The sequence below is a fragment of the Centruroides vittatus genome, unplaced genomic scaffold (genome assembly GCF_030686945.1).
Source record: "Centruroides vittatus isolate TY-2023 unplaced genomic scaffold, ASM3068694v2 contig_925, whole genome shotgun sequence".
In the NCBI taxonomy this organism is placed as follows: Eukaryota; Metazoa; Arthropoda; class Arachnida; order Scorpiones; family Buthidae; genus Centruroides; species Centruroides vittatus.
Genome location: NW_027122611.1, coordinates 53,343 through 67,236, shown reverse-complemented (window position 1 = coordinate 67,236; position 13,894 = coordinate 53,343). Strand labels below are relative to the sequence as shown.

The window sequence follows — 13,894 nt, the reverse complement described above, 5'->3', positions numbered from 1 at the left end:
CTTACCTGGTTACCTGGTACAGGTAAGCCCTTTTCTCTTCTAGTCAGGCCAGGGAATTCTGTCATTTGATCTCTTTTTCATTTAGGCTTCGACTCGGACAGAAATGACATCAGCAGTTTCCAGTAGGCTCCAAAGACTGGTCCGAAAAAATGGAATAATGGAAGAATCTACCAGTAGCAGTGAAACTCCTTCTGACTTCAGTTCTCTGGTAAGTGCCAGTCCAAGAGCAATTGTCTAGTTTTTATGTTTAAAAGACTGGCTAATATGTGTTTCTGGGTTTCAGGCATTGGGTGATCCGGATGGATTTCTCTTCCCCACATCATTACCAAAATGATGAAGTTGTGTGGAAAATTTTGTTCCCAGGTTTTAACAATGTCCGTCATCTTGGTAACAAGGAATCTAACATTATAAGAAATGTCTGATTGGTCGTAAATGACAGTCTTTGGAACGGTGACAAAAACTCATATCTAACAATTAGTTCAATTGGTTTCCAATTTCATAACATGTCCAATATATTTTGTCAGTATGCAATGAATGTGTAAAAACAAAAAAAAAGTTTTTTGGTAAATATTGCCAATCGGTTTTTAAAGCTTTTGAAAATGATAAATTTTATTTAAATAGAAACTACAAAGCTCTGAAATCTATGTACACGGAATAATCTATTTATAATAAATCTTCTATTTTTTAACCTTGTCTCCATTGGAATCGTCCATCTGTTCTGCCTCCCGCGATAGAATAGCAGAGGTGATTCCCGCCTTCTGAAGCTCGTCGATGAGTTCTCCATTCTGGTGCATCTGCAGAAGAATGTCGCACCCTCCCACAAACTCTCCGTTGATGTACACTTGTGGTATCGTCGGCCAGTTGCTGAAATCCTTGATGCCTGCCAAGGAAAAAAAATATCACTTCATGTAGAGTTTATGGGCAAAAATTGTAACACAGGGTGAGGAAAGATTAGAGATGTTCAGAGTTCAATAGCTAAAAATTTGCAAGAGAATCATCTTTCTTCCTGCCATCGCATAGTATGATGTGCACAACTGGGAAAAGACACATTGATAATAGGGGAAGATGCATTGTCAGATTTTGATGGGAAATGGCATTGGAAAATTTGGAATGCCTTCTCGAAAAGTGACCTACTACCCCAGAAAAAAGTTTGGAATTACATTTCATGTTTTCTGGCATTAACAATTCTCTCACGTCATTACTACAATTTTACATGTGCTTTGTTACAACGATAAGGAAACTATGTTCAAATATGCAAATCCTAAACAAAACAGCAATTAAATGCAAAACAAAACTTAGAACACAAACTCATCTTGGAAAAAGTTTGCAATCATACAAGGTTGTAGAAGAAGTATGGAATCTTCTGCTTACCCACTTAAAATAAGCAAAATGTATGCTAATTAGGTATTGCATATCTAATGCAAAACTACTTAAATACCAGAAGCTGCTGTGTATGTCTTAACCACCATCATTGATTCCCGATACCGGCATTTGAAATTGTTCCATCGACCGAACCGTCCGACAATGTAAAACATCATTGCAATGCCAAAAAATGGATATTCTCATGTTTAGGTGCCCAGATATCACTGGGTATTCAGTCCACCATAAGTAAGATATGGAAGAAATTTACAACAAAAACTGAAAACTTGATCTAGAAATGTACTGCCACGGCTAACCTCTAGGTGTTGCAGCATACTACTGCAAATTTTGCACAAGAAACCGAATGATGTTTGGTCCAAGATCAGCAGAACACAAGTCTAAACAGAAAAATAGGAAGTCATATCCATTCCTACAGGAAAATTAAGATGAAATCAAGATTAACCCAAATTCATCAACAGATGACTTATGGACCAAAGAAAAATGAAATCGTGTCATCTTCAACAGAGAGTCAATGATCAACATCAACTGCGACGACGATAGTTTCATTCAAGTGGTGAAGGAAAGGTGAGGAGTATCAAGACAAGTATGTGAAAACAAAGTAAAATTTCTTCAGTCTGTCACAATTGGACACACGTATCTTAGCACAAGGACTTGGAAAACTCCTGCATTTTTTCGGTGCCATTAAGAATGCAAAGTCTATATGGAGATGTTGAGACAGGTAATTGTTTCCATAAGTGAAGACCAGTTTGGAGACTAACATAATCTTCCAAGACGCCAGTACACCATATCACAGAGCAAACATCTGTCGTAGAATTCTTTACTCGGTTAATTTGGAAAGGATGGACCGGTCGTCATATGGTCCAGATTTAAATCCAATCGAAAACGTGTGGTTTATCAAAGCACTTTATCGATTCTCGGCATCTGTCAAACAAGGAAAGGCTAAAGAACATTATTAATTAAAGCCTGTAAAAAACTTCTGGAATCAATGCCTAAAAGAGTTACAGCTGTAATTAAAGCCAAAGGAGCCATACAAATGATTAAATACCATTTTATGTTTGTGATTCCATTTTTCTTTCTACAACCTTGTACGATTCCAAACTTTTTCCAAAATGAATTTGTTATGTTTCTCCTAAGTAAATTTTTCTTTTGTGTTTAACTGCTGTTTGGTTAGGATTTGCATGTTGAAATGTAGTTTTGTTATTAGTTGAGTTCTGTAATAAAGCACGTAAAAAATTCTAGTAATGACATGGGAAAGTCGTTAATAATTTACCTAGTATTTCTATGTTTCTTCCAGCAATTCTTTTCTTTTTCAAGTTTTTGGCCTCTTCATCTACCATCTTTGGGTATATGAGTTAAAAAGAATTCAAAAGAGTTCATTAAAATTCTATCAAATTTTTGTAAAGTTTAATGTAGCTAATGACGTTGGAGTGTTCTATACATTTGGAAATTTAAATTCACAGATATCCAATGAAATTCAAATATAGCTCCACATTATTCAAAAAGATTTTAAAATCCTTTTTAATAATCTGGACAAAACCAAATGCTGCTTAAAAAAAAATACCAGCAATAAATCCGATGCAAACCAAACCATATCCTAAATGCAATTTCCAAATCTGAACAAAACTTCAGAAAAATTCTCAAAACCAGTTTGTGACACTTGAGACCTACCAAAACAAAATTGTATATTGTTATAAGATAAAATCAATGCTTTACTGGAACCACAAACACACTGGAAATGCAAAGGCCACACTGCTTAAGCAACAGCAAGATATAAAGCCCTTTATAATAATCAAGAAAACAATAATTGTCTAAGAATACAATGTATGCCACATTAATGACAGCCAGTAACCATTTGCACCAAAGCAATGCCTACAAATGCTGTTTGTTGAAAAATATGTCCATGTTCTTGTAGTTAGTGATGAAAGAAAGTTTTTATGAAAACTTTATCAATCTTTTTTGGAGGATGATATTATATGAGGAAACTCTGATGCAAAAAGTAGGAATAAATACTAATATTACATGCTTCATTTACCAAACTCTGGTAGACCAACACAAATTTCCAACTAAATTATCTATAGAAAATTAATATTTTAAAAGTAATTTGGTATAAACAAACACTACACTGAGTATTTAGTATATGAGCTGTTTTCAACAGCTGATATACTAAATACATTTTTGAATGATGCAAATGACAGTGTTTAAACAAAGGTGTATGTACTGTACTATGGTGTTCTATCACACATGCCATGCATAGGCATAGCAATACTATTATAGTTACTAACGGCACCATCCTAACCATGGGGCTAAATGGGCTATAACTCCAGGGCACTGGCCTTTTAGGGTGGCAATTTCGCTCGCACTTAAATCAGTTTGATGGCTGGAGACCGGTGTGTGCACTCTGGCACCCATGTTTTAATAATAATATATTATATTTTTAATTTATACAGTAACTGGTAGGTTAATTCTTACTTTCTAGAATTAATTTTAAAAATATTTTTTATTATATCTTGAAGGTAAGGCTAACCATGGAATACAAACGAGAAAAGTTATATGGCTATGCCAATTGTAAATTAAAGAAAAAAAACAAAGCAAGGCAAATAGCTTTTCTGAGAAAAATGCCTACATTAACAAATTTCTTTCATAAAAAGGACAAAACACTAAGTGTTTTGTCCTTTTAAATTACACAGCATCAGCAACACAAACAAGGAAAAGAAAAATCGACAACAGTATATAATTCATTCACAATAACAGTATGATGATAATGCCTAACTATCAAATGAAAAAAGATACAAAACACAATAACAGGAGGAACAGGTGCAACAAGACATGCAACAGCCACAGCCAGAACATTGGGAAAGAGAATGTTTAGATGAAGATGAAGCTAATAATATGCTCAGTGTTAATTATGATGATCCTGCATTATGGGAAAAATTAAGCAAAGAAAAAAATTATAGATATAATCAAGAACATATCTAACATAGATATAGATATTCAAAAACTAGACTTCACTGCATCTAATATGGTCTACAAATTGCAGAGCAGGTATACTATGAAAATGACATTTTATAGACATTTACTAAATGAGAAAACAACAAAAACAAAACTGGCTTTCATACTCAAATTCTTTGGGAAAAGTTTATCGAATCCCATGCAAACTATTTAATAGTGTGAGTAATGCATTTAGTACAGGGTTCAATGATTGGAAACACGGTGAAAAAATTCCGCCCTGCATAAAGAAAACACTCAAGTACTTGTTAACCGATCTACAGAAAAATGTGAATACAGTAGAGCATCGATTATCCGACTTAATTGGGGACTGGGGTTGGTCGGATAACTGAAAAGTCGGATAACCAAAAAGTATGAAAAAATACATTATTAGTATAGTGTATTAGACATGGTTTAAATACTAGCCTCCCTTTCATGGTCGAGCCAGTGCTGCCAGCTAAAACATGCAAAAATTTGACAAAAATAATATTAAAGTAGCCGAGACATAACCAAATATTGTAGCACCACACAGTGGCGTAGCGTGGGTGTCAGCCGCCCTGGGCGGAGGAAAATTTCGCCACCCCTTTATTTAGGTATTATTATTATTTATTGTGAAATTTTGCCATCCCCTTAAAGTGCCGCCCCTGCCGCCCCCACTATGCTACGCCACTGGCGCCACATCACTAGCGGACATTTGAATTTGCCGACTAGAACGTGGTCGGTTAACCGATAAGTCGGTTAATCGGGGGTCGGATAATCGATGCTCTACTGTATTTCAAAAATTATTCAATTATAACAATGGCAAAAAATACTAATTACTGGAAAAATATTTTAGAACAGATTGTCGAAGTAATCAAATTTTTAAGTTCAACCAGCTTGGCTTTTAGGGATACAATCAAATTATTGATGATAATCACAACGGAAATTATTTAGTGTGCATAGAACTTTTAGCAAAATTTGATCCCATCTTACATCATTTATTTAATTTTGCAAATAAAGGTGCTGGGCATCTATCAGCAAATATTTGCGATGAGTTTGTCAAAATGTTGGGTAGCAATGTTAAAAGTTTTATTATCTTGGAATTAAAAGAAGCAGAGTATTACTCCATTAAAGTAGATTTGACACCCAATATTTCCCGTATGGACCAATTACGTATTGTGGTTAGATATGTCGATAAAAATGGAACCCCTGCGGAAAGGTTTAAAAAATTTTTAGAAAATACCAGCCATAAGAGTGCAGAAATGGAAGATTGCGTTTTAAAGCTATTATCTGACTTAGATATTAATTTGCAAGATTGTAGAGGACAATCTTACAATAATGCCTCCAATATGTTTGGTATATAGAGCAGCCTCCAAGCACGCATTAAATCTAACAAAACAAACAATCTTGCCATGTATGTGCTCCATTGCAGCACACTCTTTCAATTTAATTGGAGAATTGGCAGCAGACTTTGTCTTATCCAGTGTGTTCACGTCTAAATCTGATTCAACTAATTCGTTATAAATGAATTAGTTGAATCATCTTCTTTACTGAAGAAATTGAAGAAAAGAAAATAAAAATACGTTAATTGTGAATCGATATTTTTTTCTTTAATTGTAGTTAGTAGCTGCACTGGTCGCCATCTTGTTTGTGACCATGACGTCCTCAAACAAGATAGCAACCAGAAGTGCAATCACATCTCACCACCTTTGCTGCAAACTTTCAATCCTGCAAGCATGAAACGACTGGAGTTTTTCTTTGAAGTCTTGAGCATCGGGTATTTTTGTCAAACCATATATTGGCGATATCGTTCTGCAGGGCACAAAGTACATGGTAGTTGGTGCTGACTCTGGGCTGTAAGATAGACGAGGCAGAACCTCCTGGCACAGAGAGGCCTAGTTCTTAAGGTCTTTTCTCTATGTGCCAGTGTTTTAACAATTCAGCTGTTCACAGTAGAGTTCTTTCATGACAGTAATATTGGTTGGAAGCCACCCCATAAGTGATGAAATGAAAGAAAGAACATCCTTTTCTGCATTATTAGGTCAACTGACAGTTGCAAATGTCAAAGAGCTTTGTTCACCCAAAAACACTTTCAAATGCATTGCAGATGACATCATTACATTGTGGTCACTTTTGAAGTGATTGAAATAACACATTCAATATCTTGTAACCTGATTACCAGTGTTAATAAACACTTTGCCCTCAACGAACCTTTATCTTCGGTAATGCTTAATTTTTGGGAACAGACATTTTCGGCCTCATTTGAGGTCTGCTTCAGGTTAATTCAAAACAGGATTCCAAACAGGGCCAGTCTGAAAGGGAGATGTATAAACTCCAAAGACAGCAATGTGTTATCATATGCATGGTGCTACATATGCGAAGAGCATGAAGTCGCCAATGCTCTATAGCTCACGCATATGTTTCAATTTATTTTGAAACTCAACGATTTGAAGTTGTTCCAAGGAAAGGCATTCTGAATTTGAAATCCTGTTTTGAATTAATAATTTTTCACAATTTGTCAGTGTCTCCCAAACTGCAGAAACTGATTTCACAAATTTATAGATGTTTTATTCTCTATCTTGAAAATTATTGGTGGAGTTATTATGCAAACAACAAAAACACTCAAACTACAAAAGATTTCATCTACTAGCAATTCCAAACAATACCTGAAGGAAATAATATCAACTCAAAAATTTATTTTCTTAGTTTAGAAAAAAGGTAACATTTCAAAATATGCAAAGCATCCAATAGCTGATCTTTCCAGACCATTGTCAAATCTCTTTTTTTATAATTATTCAAAAACTTCAGTAAATTGAATCTTACTTATAAACAGAATAAAGAACAAATTCAAACTGTTCAAAAGAACCAGTTTGGTTCCTGGTTTCAACAGATTCTTATCCCATCAGGTAGGTTCCAGTTCAATAAAAACGAGGAAGGTTTATTCTGGTTATCATTCTGGTTTTGATTCAGTCAGAGTCCCCTCATACCTCAATTTGTTTAAAATGCACGTGAGGCGGCTCTAGTAATTGTATTAGTCTTTGTACAGACACCAGCTTATGGTACAGTAAAACATACAATGCTTTTGATGTAATATCTAAATGTTTCAGTTAAAGATCTGATTACAACACTCAATTCATTGCTGGACTATTATCATACAAATCATCTAAAACTTAATCCATTCCATCCAAAACTCATTCCACTTAAGCAACAGGAAAGCAGACTACCAAATGAAAAAAAATACAATGAAATGAAACAATATCATTTCTTTGGCAACCGTTCAGGTAAAATAGCAAGACGTGCCAAAAAGCTTGGCTTAAATATTGCCAAAAGTACTTTACCATCGTCAAGTACACTCGTTTGCAATGGCAGATTCCCCTAACATCCCTACAAAAACCTAATATACATAAAAAAACTTACAATCCAATACAAACACTACATTTTACATTAGTGCTACAACTCACACATTACAAAAAAGTATTATACTGTAAAACATAAGGGCGATACACAAAACAACAGAATTAGCAAAGCAAATAATAAAGGAGGACTGTTCTCCAGACTGGGTAATATCCACCTTATTGCTTCATATCACAAAAAAGCATTAATAGAAACTTCAAATTCTTATACAACAGCCTTGCAACATCAAAGTCAACAAACTAAGTTATTTTGAAACATTTTTCTCTCCCTCCATATAACATTTTCTTAATTTTTATTTTTTGGTAAAAATTATATAAATATTTATTTCTAGTAAAAACTTATCTAAGGAATGAAACAGATCTTAAATAACTTATATTTAAAAATATGTTCCATTTCAAATCCTTGTTCTGTTGTCCAAAGAAGCTTGACTGATCAAGCAAAAATCTTCCGTTAAACAATTTTTATAATTTGATTTTATATTATTTCACCTAAAATTTTTATTTTTTGGTAAAATTTGCTCAAGTGTCCATGTTACAATTTTTTCTGTTGTGTGCACCTACCTCTACACTTACAATATCATTCCATGCCCAAACCCGGTCTATCTCAGTGTTGTTCTCAATTGTGCATTATCGAATGGGAAAGCTTGCATCATAGGTACAGTCGGGTGACATCACTCCAGCTTTTTAAATGACAAATTATCGCTGCTTTTTTGTTTGTTTTTGTTAAGAACCAGAAATTGTAGCCAGACCAGGCAGGAGGGATACAGACGAATAGAAGTTCCTCGGCAGGTTAAAACAGATTGCGTTTCTCAATCCATTTTAACCTCAGTAAAAAAGCCAACAGCAAAACGTTCGATTTGGTCAAAGCATTTTAATAATTGACGGTGCAGACGTCACGGCGAAAGAAATAAACCAGCCATTCCCAAACTTTTTCAAAGCATTGTCGGTTCCGTAAACTTGCGCTCGACACCCCAACTTGTTTTCCCTCAAGCGAGAAAGTCTCGAAAATATTTTTAGAAAAACTTTTCTACAAACCTCACATTTTGTGTTATCATTAAACATTATTCTTCACATCTGGAAACCATTAAATGCAATTTTTTTGGAAATGACATAGCCAATTCTGTACAGGGTAATATCTGACAAAGGGTCACATACAGAGAAATGGTTCCTTTGACTTTTATGCTAGTACAGGGGGTCTACAATTTGGAGGAGTCGAAAAACCTCTCATTCGGCGCTTGAATCGTGCCTTTTTTTTTTGCCCGTTGGTTAATGTGTGCCCGTTTTAAAGGAAGAAAGGGAAGGGTTGCCACAGACTCGAACCCTCGCCTAGTCAACGTTCGGTTAGAACCCTCCCTCCACCCTCAGAGGGGAATAGCACCCACTTTGGGAGCCACTGGAATAAAGAAATGAGCATTGGCGTAATGCAGCATAGTTTACGGCAGGTGTGTTAAACGGTGCGTATAGAACGGAGGAAGAGAAAGCGCTCACCTTGCCTGAGAGTTTCGTCTCGCAGCACGTCGTAGCTGTCGTACCGAACGTTGTGCATCCTTAAAATCTGGACGACGGCGTTGCTGAATCCGCACATGGGCTTATCGGGGCATCCCTTCATGAAGACCACCACCTTGGATCCGCCGATCTTGGCCCGAATGTCCGCCTCCACCTCGGTGGAAATCGTGGCGAAACGGTAAAGTAAGTTCCTCCGGAAAATCCCTCTGCAAGAGGCGTCCAACAACCTGCCCAAACTCAGCATTCTCGTTTCTTTATCGAAAAATACGACGATAAACTTCACCTTCCACTCCCATCGACTTCCATATTACTTTCCGATAAGTGTTGCCACCTCTCCGTTGGCTTAAAATTCCGTCGACCGAATAATTTCGAATTTCCTCTTCCCGTAAGAACTGCGTTATTCACTATCGTTTACGGAAAAGTTTTTACTTCGGCAGAAATATTTATCATTTCCAGACGCTAATAATAAATTAACGGTTACCGTTTCGTACTTACAATCTTTGCCATTGAATTTTAATATCTACTCTCTTTTCGTTAATAATAAGATTGAACTATTCTATCTCGAAGGCTGCTTTTTATTATTAAAGGAACGTTTTATGTATTTCGTTTTAAAAAATATGGCTAAAGAGGGGTATTTTACCTCGAGCCCCTACGAGCTCTCGACAGTCATCTTTACCGCCATCTGCCGTCTTTATGTTGTTACTTTATAAAACAGCATCCATCGCATCGGAAAATTAAAAACGATCCACAGATTACGACTCTGTGGATCATTTCTAATTTTCACACTAATTTGTACAAATGTATAACGTTAAGCCTTATTTATCCGACATCTCGACGTATTAACATTCGTTTAATAAAATGTGACATACTCGAATGCTATTGAGGACACGTTTTTTTAAATAATTAAGTCGATCGATTTCTATAAGATTTTCTTTTTATAAACTCCCAATATTAAGAAAAGTCGGCATATTTTTATGAATAAACAGACTACGTACAATGAGACCATCGAACGAGCTTCAACCAGTCTGTTATATAGAATATAACGCATTCCGGCCAGGCACCGCCATATTTGATCCTTTTATTATTATACGGCATTGGCCATTCCCGCTTTATAAATGCCGTTTACGTATTATATCCGCTCTTGTACGACAATGGAAGATTTTTAACGCAAATATTAAGTACGCGTCAGATAGAACGGTTACCGGCGGACTAAACATGGAGGATGGAGGGTCTAAAAGCGCCACCTCACGCGCGACACGTGTCGTAACGTGTTAAGAACGCAACGGCGCTTCACCGAGTGTAGGGCACTCGTCGTTCGACCGGAATAATAATAGAAACTATCCAAAAATATTTTTCGTCTACGAATTTTTTTCGGAGGAAAATTTACAAAATAAATTTCGCGACGATTGGACGACGGGGTTCGAATTCCATCGGAATTTTCCCGGTTAAGTCGGAATCGGAACGTAAACGACGATCGGAATTCCTTTCCGTGGCGATTTCGCGAAAACCTTTCCAACTTACTTTTCTTAAAGAGAAAGAGAGGCCTTTAAGAAAAGTTAGGAAACGAATTGGGTATTCGGCTGACGATCGCCGCCTTCGGTCCGAAAGGGGAAGGAACGAAGGGGGATCGATGAAATTTCCCGGTTAAGGAACGTGGAAGTCGAAAAACCGATAGAGAAACGCGGAAGGTTTCCCAGAGACCGCGGTCCACAAATAGGTGCGGAGGAAAGTTTCGCTCCAAAGAGCGAAGGTGAACATTTTCCTAATTGTTAGGGAAAATTGGCGGCGACACGCAAAGGGGAAAAGCGCCACACATTCTACTCCGTAATTAATTAGAACGAAACCCTTTCTTTCCTGTTGTTTAGTAAGATTATTCCCGTCTCGAACCTTCCAATGTACGAAAGACGGTCTTTCCTTTTCCAATTACCTGGTGTTTCTTTATTTCCCGCCCGAAAAACGAAGCAGATCCCTACTTCATCGGCCGGTGTCGCGGGTTCGAATCCGCCCGGATGGAGGAGATTGGGGAGTAGTCGTCGTCCGAGTTTTCCTTTTCCGCCCGAGAGGAGTTCGTCGTCCGGCAGGAGCTCCGAGTCTTCGACCCGCCTTTCCGGGACGGCGGTTCTCGTCCGAGCGAGACGGATGCCGTCGAGGGGAACGAACGCCCGTTATAAAGAGGGACGCTCTCCTCTCGCGCAAAAATCATCTCGGCACTGTCATGACCAGCGCAGGATCCCGGCTGTCGGCCGGGACGTGGCTTCTCTTGCTGTGGACGGTGATTCCTCTCGCCGCTCCTCTTCCGCCCCACGGAGTCCGTGTGGGAATCCGGATGAAAGGATACCGACTCCGCCCGGTCTTGGTTTTCCGACCGCAAGTTCGCCGATCCCACCAGGAATACGAGGAGTATCTGGAATATCCTGGATACCCGTCGTATAGGCCCGACTATCCCACGGAACACTCCGTTCCGCAATACGCCCAGGTGGATCCCTCCGACGGCTACCAGGGAGCGGGCTACTTCCGGCCCGCCGCCGGGGAAGAGGGAAACCACTACGGGGGCCACTACCTCCATCCCTCTCAGTACTCAGGAGGAGAAGCGGCCGAGAGTTCGCCGCAGGGCGATCGACACCCGGTCCTCTTCCCGGAGGAGGAGAACCGTGATCTTCACGCCGGCCCCGACCCCAGAACCTCCGCCTCCGATTCTTCCCGTAGGAATCCGGAAGCCTTCGAATCCACTCGCCTTCCGAAGACCTCCGATTCTGCCTCCCGGAAGGCCTCCGAATCTGCTCGTTTTTAACGCCTTCCCCACCATCGAGCCTTTCGTTTCTCTCTTCCGGATTCTGTTACTAGTCCGACTTTTCCACTGTATTTTGTCTTAATCCTACGAGTAAATAAACGGAAATCTTTATTTTCGAAGTTCTTTTTACAATCGTTTTTTGACCTACACACGGACATTGCGCGGAATACCCGGACTCGTCTCGCGCGAAGACCTTCATGCGCCTCCGAGTCCGCGACGCGAAAATGTTCCTTTCGCCGACGTCCCGGATAGAAATCAACGATTCCCCGCATTTAGCGCGACGGTGCAACATCGAGAGTCCGGTCGGCGTCGCCGTTTATCGATCGACAGACGAAAACGGCCGCCGCGCGGCGCCCGTCGATGAGCGATGACGTCGATGCGGCTTTCGACGTCATCCGATTCTACGGATAAAGGTAAGAAAGATTTCGGTCGGATCGGGACCGACAGAATATTCGAATTTCGGGGATAGAGAAGATCCGGTGGCACTTCCGGTCCGGAGTGGCACGGGCCCGTTAACGCCCGCCCAAACGACGTTTCTTTCGTTTCAGATGGAGATGCGTGCGTTCTTCTTGTTGCTGGTGGCCGTCTGTTGCTCGCCGCCCGGCCTCCGTTGCCAGTCCTACGACCGATTGGGGATGCTTACCGACTCTCTCCTCCGAGAGATGATGGAACGCATGGGAGGAGACCCGGACGACGACTACCCCGGTCTCGACCCGGCTGGATCCGGAAGACCCTCCCGGGGCGATCGCCTCTCCAAGGATTTGGACGTCCATCCCGAGAGATTCGGGACCCGACACGACGACCTGTTGGGCAGGGAGCCTTCCATCCGAGACCGCGAGTACTTGGAACATAGCTCCCTCTGGGGACACCAGTACGTGCAAGGTAAGACCCCCTCCTCCTCCTCTCTCTCTCTCCTTTCTTCGTTCTCTCCAGCCGTATGTCTTCCGCAGGAGGAGCCGGAGAAGGTAGCCAGCGCCTGAAGCCCGACGGCAGCGTCAAGAATCTGCAGGTGGTGAAGACTGACGCGGTGTTGCCCGCCTACTGCAATCCTCCCAACCCCTGTCCTCCCGGATACGAAGGTAAGAGCGTTTCTCACCCGTCCGCGCTCTCATTTCCGCCGTTTTTTCCACGGTTCCTCCCTTTCAGCCCGCGACGGATGTCTGGAGGACTTCGTCAACACGGCGGTCTTCAGCCGAGAGTACCAGGCGGCGCAGGAGTGCATGTGCGACACCGAACACATGTTCGACTGTCCCGGCAGCACCCGGGAGAACGAGATCGACGCCCTGGCCAGATCCATTCAGAACGAGGGACTGATGGACACCACCATCGGACGCATCGTCCAGGACATGCAGGTAGGCCAGAGGGCGCCTCCTCCGCCCCAACTCCCGGCTCTTCCGCTGATCTCTCTATCTCTCCGGCAGATCGAGGGGCAGCGCAAGAATCTGGTGGCTAAGAAGTACTTCACTAAAAAGGTAAGAAGAGGACGAGCCACGCTCCACCTCCGCCTTCCGTTCTTTTAATCTTTCTTCCTTCCAGTCTCACGACACTTACTACACCGAGATGCGCCGATCGGCCTCGGCTTCCGGTCTGAAAGCCAAGAGAATAGTAAGTACGGATTCTTCTTCTCTTTCCTTCTCCCCCACTTCCGGTAACGTTTCCGGTCTTTACAGTCGGGCAACCCGTATCTGCGAGGAGAGAAGCTTCCGGTGGTGGCCAAGAAGAATCCGGGCCACGTCACTTCCGAGTAGCGGCCGGTGCGTCGTTTGATCCTCCCCCGTCTCAGTTCCGTTTCTTGTCCACCCTTCTGTATTTTAGCGTCATTAAAGTAAACGTCTGTGGT

At 40.6% G+C, this 13,894-nt stretch overlaps 2 protein-coding genes across 3 annotated transcripts; one reads left to right on the top strand and one right to left on the bottom strand.

Moving 5' to 3' along the window:
- Nucleotides 1-581: 581 nt before the first annotated feature.
- On the bottom strand, nt 582-9,748 carry Grx5 (Glutaredoxin 5). Its single transcript, XM_067281655.1, has 2 exons — nt 9,246-9,748; nt 582-880 (listed from the first exon to the last, which is right to left on the bottom strand). The coding sequence occupies exons 1-2, from the start codon at nt 9,505-9,507 to the stop codon at nt 678-680; spliced, it is 465 nt and encodes a 154-aa protein (XP_067137756.1). The 5' UTR covers nt 9,508-9,748; the 3' UTR covers nt 582-677.
- Nucleotides 9,749-12,317: 2,569 nt separating this feature from the next.
- 7B2 (Secretogranin_V domain-containing protein 7B2) lies at nt 12,318-13,894 on the top strand. 2 transcript variants are annotated; one of them, XM_067281674.1, is made up of 6 exons: nt 12,318-12,467; nt 12,603-12,936; nt 13,005-13,133; nt 13,201-13,526; nt 13,591-13,659; nt 13,725-13,894. In XM_067281674.1, exons 2-6 carry the CDS (start codon nt 12,603-12,605, stop codon nt 13,800-13,802), a joined length of 936 nt encoding a protein of 311 aa, XP_067137775.1. In that variant the 5' UTR covers nt 12,318-12,467; the 3' UTR covers nt 13,803-13,894. The 2 variants fall into 2 exon arrangements, with proteins under 2 accessions (XP_067137775.1, XP_067137776.1); XM_067281675.1 differs by lacking the exon at nt 12,318-12,467 and having other exon boundaries at nt 12,474-12,936; nt 13,201-13,406; nt 13,476-13,526.

Coding starts and splice junctions, on each gene's coding strand:
- Grx5 (XM_067281655.1), bottom strand. CDS start 9,507: ATGCTGAGTTTGGGCAGGTTGTTGGACGCCTCTTGCAGAGGGATTTTC. Junction 881..9,245: donor AGACGAAACTCTCAGGCAAG/GTGAGCGCTTTC, acceptor TTTCCTTGGCAG/GCATCAAGGATTTCAGCAAC.
- 7B2 (XM_067281674.1), top strand. CDS start 12,603: ATGGAGATGCGTGCGTTCTTCTTGTTGCTGGTGGCCGTCTGTTGCTCG. Junction 12,937..13,004: donor GGGACACCAGTACGTGCAAG/GTAAGACCCCCT, acceptor TGTCTTCCGCAG/GAGGAGCCGGAGAAGGTAGC. Junction 13,134..13,200: donor CTGTCCTCCCGGATACGAAG/GTAAGAGCGTTT, acceptor CCTCCCTTTCAG/CCCGCGACGGATGTCTGGAG.